The 10,298-nt window shown below is 40.3% G+C and overlaps 2 protein-coding genes across 2 annotated transcripts; one reads left to right on the forward strand and one right to left on the reverse strand.

The window, feature by feature from the left end:
• Positions 1-5,822, reverse strand: ccdc174 (coiled-coil domain containing 174). Its single transcript, XM_026168022.2, has 11 exons — positions 5,668-5,822; positions 5,338-5,445; positions 5,142-5,242; positions 5,002-5,060; positions 4,768-4,915; positions 3,468-3,563; positions 3,236-3,372; positions 2,810-2,904; positions 2,263-2,410; positions 2,008-2,160; positions 1-705 (listed from the first exon to the last, which is right to left on the reverse strand). Exons 1-11 carry the CDS (start codon positions 5,707-5,709, stop codon positions 158-160), a joined length of 1,635 nt encoding a protein of 544 aa, XP_026023807.2. The 5' UTR covers positions 5,710-5,822; the 3' UTR covers positions 1-157.
• A 1,684-nt stretch (positions 5,823-7,506) lies between these two features.
• On the forward strand, positions 7,507-9,407 carry ghrl (ghrelin/obestatin prepropeptide). Its single transcript, XM_026168025.2, has 4 exons — positions 7,507-8,178; positions 8,556-8,633; positions 8,721-8,832; positions 8,923-9,407. Exons 1-4 carry the CDS (start codon positions 8,065-8,067, stop codon positions 8,940-8,942), a joined length of 324 nt encoding a protein of 107 aa, XP_026023810.1. The 5' UTR covers positions 7,507-8,064; the 3' UTR covers positions 8,943-9,407.
• The last annotated feature ends 891 nt before the right edge of the window (positions 9,408-10,298 follow it).

The following is a 10,298-nucleotide window of genomic DNA, read 5'->3' on the forward strand; positions in this document are numbered from 1 at the left end:
TGCACTCTTGATATTTATTAAATATCTAAACTCCAAAAAGCTGACATATTGTGTTTTATTGTTTTTGTGATTTACTCTATAAACAAAGAGCGAGAAAAAAAGAGCAGTGTTTAAACTCACAATATGACCCAACTACACATCAAGCAGTATTTAGACATCAGGTGGAGTTCCTGTAGAAGGACAACATGTCATCCAGACTTTGAGGAGGGCCCTGGTGGAGTTGCTGGGTTTGGCTGTCACCTGCAGGTTGCGCCTGGCTCTGCACCTGAGGTGGATACTGGGGTGAATATTGATGTGGGAACGGTGGTGGAAATGGAGGAAGGAGGTGAGGTGGGCTTGCAAACTGAGGAGTAGGTGGAGGAGGAAATGGAGGATAAAATAGCGGGTGAGGGGGATACTGGGGATGAAAGGGGGGAGCCGACAGCGACGAGCTGTCTGAGGGCGGTGGCTGTGCAGACGGGGGAGGGTTTGGTTGAGGTTCAGGAGGTGAAGATGCAGTTTTAGACCGAGGTTGTGGTTCTGCTTTGCTCTCAGAGATTCCTCCTGGAGCTCTTGCCCACTTGAAGGACATGTTGGATTTATTCTCCTCATTTTTATACTTTCCTGGTTTCGGCCTCTTGTCATCTGCAAAGTATGCAGACGGAGGTGCAAATTCAGTATCCCGCTCCTCCCGACGCCGACTTTTCCACTCAGTAAACATGAACTCTGAAAGGAAACAAAGACAAAAGCTAATGTTAGGGAGGTTACATTCCAGAAAACAGAGGTGCCTTGATCCTTAAAACTCCACCTAAAAGTGACATAAAGCCAATCTGTCAATCTATTATTGGATGGTGCTGAATTTATTAGAAGAACTAGCTAGGCTTTGATCCAAACAGCCAAGCAAATATGAATGGAATTTCCAGAAAACTGGCTGAAGAAGGATGCAAATAAATAACTACTTCCATCCACTTGTGCTGTGCTAATAATAGAAGCTGGACACTTCAGGATGAACAGCTGGTGGTAGTCATTTTTATAGTCAGAAGAGGCTGACTTTGGAGCACAGCTCAGTTGGAGTTATAGATAGTTGTAGACTTGCCTTTCCCTGATATTAAAGGTGATTATCAGCCCTGGTTCAAAGAGCAAATGAGCACTAACAAATTGCATAAAAGTGCAACAACAGTGCAACTGTGACAGCAGTCAGTCACCTCTGACATTTACTGTCACCTGACCTGACTTGCCTTCACCACCTGCTCATAGACTGCATTAAGTCAATAAAAGCTCTCACACAGTCATTATGAGTCCTGTTCATAATGCAGATCAAGGAAAAGGAAATACAAGCAATGAGCACTGTGGGGCCTGGCTCTTCTCTATGCATCAAATGTCATGAGGAGTTTGGCGTCACCATTGTTGGCTGAATGTGGGTGTGCAGAGGGCAGAGTATGAGGCTGACCACACATTTCCGCGTGGTCTATTATCTATAACAGGAACGCTGACTTTTGGCACACAAATATCTTCAGCTTTTGTGCATTTGTACTTCTTTTAGCAGTTTTATAAATGAGACTCTCTGAAGTTTTCATCTGCAAACATAGTTGCTCTGCTCTGTATTTGCAATAATTTCCACAAATTAAAAAAAAAAAATACACATCTCAACATTACTACAGCCTAAAGCAGTGTGAGCTCATCAAATGGAAAACCAAATAGTCTTTTTATTGGAGTACTGTATATTATACTATAACTATCAGTTGGGGACTTGAACTTTGGGTTTTTCACAACACATTTTGATTTGTTACAGAAGGACAAACAAGTGTTACTAATAATATCAATGTCTCTGTTTGAATCAAGGGTCCCAGTTAAATCATGCCAGTGACCCAGCATGCATGACACAGAAACCGCTGTATCTAAATAATGAATTAACTTCATCATCGACAGAAAAGAAAACATCCTATTTAACGTGTTATCTAGCTGAAACATACAGCACATTTATTATATTCATAACATGAAAGTGGTTTTTTTTAAAATGAGACTTACCTTTGCCTCTGTCCCACTCTCTGACATGAGGAACTCCTGGTTTGGTGTCTCTCCTCTCCTGGATCTCCACTTCCACCTTCTTGAGTATGCTGACCTCTGGGCACTCCTCTGGTTGAGGGGAGGTCCCTGTTGTTTCAAATTCCTCTTCCTCTCCTGAAACCAAGAATTCATAACTGTTCTTACTAGCATTCGTGCGATCATTGAACTGAAGCCTGCAAACAAATTTTCTACACAAACAGCCGTGCAGATCCGAACCTTCATTCTCCTCTTCTTTCTCCTCTTCCTCTGTACCATCCAGCTTGGCCTTCTTCATCTTCCTCTGCCTTACCTTGGCTAGTCGAGCCTGTAGGATGGCCTGCTTCCTCTCCTTCAGTCGTTCTCTCTTTGTGCGCTGATCTGTAGTCTGCAGGACAGAACAGGTGGAATAAAACACTTATTAGATTATAAAGTAATAAATAATTCCTGATGGATCTAATTTAAATGACAATCACAATCTAAATATTTTTATTACATTATAAATGTTCAGTGTTGTAAACAGTTAAATAATTCCTTTATTAATTCTCTCCATTGTTATCAAATTATCTCTTTCTCTTGTATGTACAATTTTGCACTTCCTCACATAACAAGGCCTTCAATATGGGCCTGTGGTGCTTTTATCAATGGTTTTTTTTTATTATTCTTTATGCTGCTGCTATAACACAGTCATTCCCCTGGGATGAATAGAATATCTATATGTCCATCCCTCTATCAGAAACCATAATGCTGTCCTGGGCCAGCATTTTACATGTGTTTAATAGCTCACCTGATCTCTAAGCATGTCCAGAGTTTCTCTCTGTTTTTGCCGCTGCTCCTGATCCTGAGAGAATGCGTAGTACCCCACACCAAGGTCCCGAGCCTCTGAGATAAGAACAACAACAGTAAGACAACAGTTTCAAACCTGCAAACCAAACTTCCTCTGTTTCAAAGTGTAGCGTAGCATAAAAAAAGACCTTATTTTCAGTCCATAAATTCTTTTGGTATATATTATTTGGCAAAGAATTCAGTGGCGATTAAGCAAAACCCACAAAGATCTAACTTCAAACTCTCAAGATCACCATTAACTCTGTAGCCAACTATGAGGAAAGATGACACAGGCTCAATACTAATCTGTAACCACAAACAAATCGCCTTGTGGCTGACTGAGTGAAAGACGATGTAAGGGCTCAAAGCTCTTTGCTGTGACACTAACCCTGTTGTCTGATATCCTCATAGTGAATCGGTCCAACAGGCCTTTTCATTGCCTCCTCTTCCTCCCTCTCCCACTCCTGCCTCTGCAGCTCTCGTCGCATGTCTTCTGAGAGTAATGTCTTGTCTGATGAAGCTTTTCTACAGGGACCAGGCATATCCAAAAGAGTTAAGAGTTTCAAATATTTCATTACCATCCTTGAAGAAAAAAAAAATCACAATACATAAATAATTACCCTTTCCCTTGAAGGTCTTGGTCCATTTTCTTAAAGTCTGGCAGGTCTTTTTTCATGCACCGCCGAGATCGTCCCAAAGCATCCACAAAGTCCACCCTGCAGAGAAAAAAAATAGTTGTTTTTGTTTTTTTAAATATTGTGACAAATAACACCACAAGGCCTTTTGTTTATCTGTAATGTCAAAAAGCAGTGATAGAGTCTGATCACTCCTTCTATATTCGCAGAGCAAAAATTGTTATTTGCATATAGTGGCTGATAAAAACTTTCTGGCTTCTCAATCATTCAGTTCATGGTAGTCTAGAAAACTGAACTAAGTTTGTGAAGATGTCTCAGCTCTTATACAAGAGGCTTCTTCTGTTCTAAAAACAAAAGGTGGCAAGCCCCAGGTGCTTCTACAAACATTTGTGAAAGAATGGGTCGCTCTTAGGAGCTCCTTACCACCTGTGCAACAGGTTCAATTGTGAAATTTACTCGCTACTAAATATTCAACACTCAGCTGTTACTGGTATTATAACAAAATGGAACTAACTGTGAACAGCAGCAGCTCAGCCATGAAGGGGTAGACCATGTAAATTCACAGAGCAGTGTCAGCAGATGCTGAGGTGTACATTGTGCAGAGGTCGCCAACTTTCTGCAGAGTCAATCGCTACAGACCTACAAAATTCACGTGGCCTTCAGATTAGCTCAAGAATAGTGGGTAGCCAGCATAATGGAATGAGTTTCTATGGCCGAGCAGCTGCCACTGGATTCTACAGCAGTGGTTTCAGCTTCTTGGTTCCAGTGAAAGGAACTCTGCATACTGAGACGTTTTTGACAATTTCATTCTTTTAATATTGTGGAAATAGTTTGGGGATCGGCCCTTCCTGTTTCAACATGACTGAGCACCAGTGCACAAAGCAAGGTTGATAAAGACTTGGATGAGCAAGTTTGGAGTGGAAGAATTTGACTGGCCTGCACAGAATCCTGACCACTGCTGAATTAGAGTGCCAACTATGAGCCAGGCCTTCTCATCAAACATTATTGTCTGACCTTACAAATGTGCTTCTAAAAGAATAGTCAAACATTCCCATAAACTCACTCCTAAACCTGTGGAAAGCTGAAAGATATGAAGCTAAGCGTGGGCCAGTATTATCTTAAACCCTATGGATTAAGAAAGGAATGCCACTCAAGACAGACAAGTGAATATTTTTGGCAACATAATGTATTAGCAAATACTGGAAAACATATAAGCCTAATATTGATATGTTATATGATGCCAGCACAAGTTGAATATTGATGAATGCAATCAATGTGAAGTTACCATTCTTCATCCGGGTTCTCAGGAGGAGGGACGGGTGATGAGCTGAGTTGCTCCTCGTCCTCTTTCTCCTTCTGGGCAAGTGTTTCTCTCTTTTTGTCAATAATCTTCTGGGTGAAGTCAACAAGGAACAGCCCTTCCGTCTCCTCATCTGATGAGTTACACAACAAGGTAAATACAAAGTATGCCCACTTTGATGCTGTTGTAGCAGACATAAGGCACAAACAGTTCACCAACCAGGAAAGTCTCCTTTAGTCATCTGTTCGTAGAGTCTCGCCTTCTCCTCCAACTTACGCCTGTCGAGAGAGTAGAAAAAAAGCTGTGAGAGGTTTTGGTCCACCTGTTATACAGAAAAACGTCAGCAGTACTGAACTCACCTTGCTGTATCGATGGTGCTCCGCTCCTCTTCCAGCTGCTCTGCATCTTTAGCAGCTCTTGCTGAAACACCCGCATTTTGTTTATTCCAGATGTTGGGCTTCTGCAGAGGAACATGTGGAGAGGAAAATTAGAAACGTGAGTCAGTCATTGCACGCCATTATAAAAAAAAACGTTCAGAAATCACTCGTGCTGTACCTTATCTTTTGATTTTGCTTTGAATCCTGCTCCAGAAGTTTCTTGTCCAAGTTTCTGCCGTTTGAACTGCTCCTGTTTCCTGTACAGCTCAGCTTTAAGGTCCACTAGCTGCACGAAATAAAACCGAAATTTAAGGTTTAGCTGTTTATTCTCTAAAGAAAAAAAACTAACAAACGTTATGTATTTCTTCTAAATACAGTCCATGCTCGTTGTATGTGCTGCTAGCAACCATGAGAGTAAGTTAGCTATGTTTATCCGTATAATTAAGCTTAAGCGTCTACAGTTTCTGTCAAACAAATATTTGAAGAGCTGCCTGTACATTCAACTCACCGATGAAGCAGTCACGTCTAAAGGTTTCTTCTTTTTATCCATTTCCCCTACACCTTAATCTCCAGTTTGTTGCTGTTTGCTGGAGTCCGACTTCTTCGTTGGTATTTCTGTTGCTACCAAACTGTCGCTTTACAGCCAACTAGTGGCGTCTCTCCGACACTGCACGCATTTCCGTTTCAAACGTTCATTCTTACTTTCACCGTTTTTGTTAAAAAGTAACTATAAACTAAAATAAAATGAGATGACTATTGTCTAGTCTAGATAAAGGAAAACAGATTTTATAAGGAAGGGGAAAAAAGTCGTGCAGACTCCCTCCTGCACGACTTTTAGTAGTTTTATAGTTTTCTTTTTCTTGTCTTTTTTGCTTTATGGGTGATTATATGCATTTATGTGCGAGATAGTTATGAAAATTGCTTTAATTGCAACAGGGCTATTGGCATTAATCCAAGGTTTAGAATCCAACACAATTTCAATATGTTTAGGAGAAAAGTGTCTGCACCCTTGTTGGGTAGAAGCTTTTTTGGATAAACTTACCATTTCCTCAATGAAAATTAAACACATCCCAAAAGTGTTTGGGGGGGTTTGTTTTTGAAATTGAGAGTTTTCATCAAAAGATGGGTACAGTGTGTTCATTAAGGGGTGGACATGGTCGGCAACAATACTCAGGTAAGCTGTGGAAATTAAAGGATGATCAGTTGGTATTGAGGGGGACAAAAATGTCCCCTGCAGACTGATCTGCTGTTATGAGACAGGATGGATACATGCTTCTGCTTATCCTTTTCAGGGTCGCGGGGAGCGCTAGAGCCTATCCCAGCTGTCATAGGGCGAGAGGCAGGGTACACCCTGCCAACACACAGGGACAGACAACCATTCACACTCACACATTCACACCGAGTGGCAATTTGGTTTATCCAATTAACCTATCCCCACAAGCTGCATGTCGGTGGACGGTGGGAGGAAGCCGGAGTACCCGGAGGGAACCTACGCAAACAAGGGGAGAACATGCAAACTCCACACAGAAAGACTCAGGACCTTCTTGCTGTGCGGCAACAGTGCTAACTACCGTGCCACCGTGCTGCCTTGCTTTCAGACTGTTTATTGTTTATTTCCTGAACATCTTAATGTCACAGCCTCATTTTCCTATCCTGAGAAACCGAGTGCGGTCTTCTGTTGCTGTAACCCATCTGCTTCAAAATTGAATGTGCTGCAAATTCAGAGATGCTCTTCTGTGCACATTGGCTGTAACGAGGGACCGAGTTACTGCTTGACTACCAGTCAATGATTATTTTCTCTTTTTTCATACCATTCTCTGTAAACCCTATAGAAGGTTGTGAAATACTCAGGCCAGGCCATCTGGTGCTAACAACCATGCCACACTCAAAGTCACTTAAATCACCTTTCTTCCTCATTCTGATCTTCCATTTGAACTTCGGCAGGTCGTCTAGATCTTGTCTACATGGGTAAATGTATTGAGTTGAGGCTGATTAGATAATCGTGCTGAGTAATTGGACACGTGTACCTAACAAAGTATTGAGTAACCATATGATAGGTGTGATGCCTAAATAAGAAAAAAATTAAATACAGATTACTTTCCTAAATCAAAGAAATGTAATTACACTTCTTGGAGTAGCTGTCTGACCAATGCAAGTTTTTCCATTTCATATAAACTGTCCTTCATACTGTGTCTTATGCATGATGCTTTAGGCTTCGTGTATTTTGTCAATTGGTAGGCTGTTGATTTAAAAACTAAAAACCATTTTGAACCATCACAGTTCCACTGAAAGCACAATTACACAACACAAGCATGTAAATGTGAGTGAAAATCCTTGTAAATCAAATGCCACATGGCTGTGTCAATATCCGCTCCAGTTACTTTGGTTTATTTGTTTATTTCAGAGATATTAAAGTAGCATTCATTCCAGCTGAGCACTGATGTAATGATAACACTATGCTGATATAAATTTAAGTTTCCTGTCTAATCAAACATTAGATTATTGCTAACTTTATTACAGCTCTTGCCTGAGAGTCAGTGCTGCTGTAGAAGTCTGTGACTGCAATACTATTCTGTCCATAGCCCACTGATAAGATGTCCATCACACCTCATATCAGATCACAACAGAGAAATGCCCACTTTGCTATCAGATTAAACATTTGAGCAGTCTTATGTTACCAAGATATGATCACACAACATCCTGTTACCGTTGTGTTCAGTGTTTTTTTTTTTTAAACCAGCATGAAGGAGGATGAAAGGTATATAAAGGTACGAAGATGGACAGAAAACAAAGAAAGTTAGATCCATATCAGAATCAGGTGAAAAGCATCAGAGCTGATTTTTAATAGACAACATCTTCATACTGTGTGCAGCAGATCCAGCAGTGGAGACGTTTTTCTTCCACCATGCTTCTGAAAAGAAACACCTGCCTGTTGGCTTTTCTCTTGTGTTCCTTGACCTTGTGGTGCAAGTCAACCAGTGCGGGCTCAAGCTTCCTCAGCCCATCACAGAAACCTCAGGTGAGATACTTTGTCCTAATTTATCTTTTTTTTTTAAACTACATTTTTATAAAATCTTTATGAAAACTTCACTCAGCGTTGGTTTCTTTTTAACGCTTGTAATAACCTATAAATATTTCAATGCTTCATGTTTTTTGTTTTCAGCCTTTGAGTTTAAACTTATTATCACCCATCATAACCACCAAAGCTTTAAGATGGACTAAAAATTAAAACTCTACCAGCTATTTAGACTGTGAACTCACCAACCAACCAGTGACATTATTCTGCACTGTACCTCACCCATGCCATTTGAATTAGGGAGGTTTTCTTATGTTAATTAAACCTCTTAAGTGGAAATTATTTCATAACAATGATGAGATGTCATTTTTAAATCACAGAACAAAGTGAAGTCCTCCAGAATCGGTCGCCAAGCCATGGAGGAGCCAAATCAAACCAATATGGACAAAACCATGACAGTGAGTTGGGGAAAAATACAAAACAAATACAGCCCATCTCCCAGCAGTCAATCCTGCAGCTTTGTGTTTTTTTTCTCTTCGGACCAGATAAGTGCGCCCTTTGAAATTGGCGTCACCTTGAGAGCAGAAGACTTGGCGGACTACATTGTAGAGCTGCAGGAGATTGTGCAACGCCTGCTGGGAAACACAGAATCAGCAGGTTGTCCCTTCTTTCTGGTTTATACAGTAAAAAAAGTGTTTCCTTTAAATATTACAATATATTTATATATATATATATTATTTTCCCCAGAGAGACCATCTCCTCGTTGAAGATCAGAGACTGTGTCAGTGTTTTCCATAATCAGCTTTAGTTATCTAAGTTATTAGACTGTGGTTAAATAACATGAAATACAAGATAAATGAATGATGCCTAAAACATTAAAATGCTTACCATGTGACCCTGTGTGTAAAATGGAACACATCAATCAGCCAAATAGCATTTCCTGGAGATTTCAGCCTCAAAGATTATGTTCATCATCAAGGGGTTGGTTCAGCTGTCATTATGAATTTCCCGGGGTGCAGCTTTAGGAAAAATGTCTCTCAAACACCCAAATGTTTAACTCACACTCTGACATTTTGCATTCATTATTAAAACTCCTGTGTCAGCAGAGAAATACGATCTAATGTTAGTCAACCTGTAAAAAATGATACCCTGTATAGATCACTACAGCACACACTATACCATCTGTCTCTTTAGGATTCGAGTATGCCTTATACAATAAAGCATCAATCAACCTTTTGTCTCACTGTATTATATTTAATGAGTCTTTAAATCAGAAGGTCTGTGATGCAACAGCTCATCCGGTTCATGATTTACAGGTTACCTGATGGGTGAATAACAGTTTTCTTGGTGGTAATTAGCTGTACTGCAAAAACTAACAATTAAAATCCACTGAGAAGTCAAGGAACCTCACAAACAGTTGTCCATCCATTTTCCGCCACTCACCCTGGGCTGGGCTGGCCGTGGGGGGCAGCAGCCTAAGCAGAGAAGCCCAGACTTCTCCCCAGCGCAGCTCAGGGAACACCAAGACATTCCCAGGCCAGTCGAGAGATATAATCGACTGGCCTGGGAATGTCTTTTTGCACGCAAAATTTATTAATAAGAATGTTTTGTTAACGACTTTGCTAAATAACCTGAACTGAATATTGTTGAATACATCAGGGAGAAAAAAGTGTAAGCCTTGTGCATAAACATTATGCTTGACTTTGAGTATGATTTGGGTGAAGACCCATTAGGTGACCACCGTGTGCCAGTTTGATTAAATTCTGACCCTCATGATATCATGGATCATGAATGTCTCACCATGTGAACTTTGGTTGTATGAGCTAAAAATATCAAGGAAACAGATGCTTAGGATGCAAACACTTGAGTAAAGACTTAACTGGTACCTTTAAAGCTACAATTAAAAGGCTAAATGTCTTACAAAACACAAAATGACCATGTTTTTTTTTTTAAAAAGAAAAAAAGAAAAAGAAAAAAAAAAGGAAGAAGGATGTTGAAGAACATCTTGTCCAAACCTCAGTGACAGAGTTTACTCTGACCTTTTTAAAGGCTCTATAATAAGAAATGTGCTTAAAAAAATAAATAAATAAATAAAAAACTGGCAGGATGAACACACATCTGCT

The sequence above is a fragment of the Astatotilapia calliptera genome, chromosome 5 (assembly GCF_964374335.1).
Source record: "Astatotilapia calliptera chromosome 5, fAstCal68.1, whole genome shotgun sequence".
In the NCBI taxonomy this organism is placed as follows: Eukaryota; Metazoa; Chordata; class Actinopteri; order Cichliformes; family Cichlidae; genus Astatotilapia; species Astatotilapia calliptera.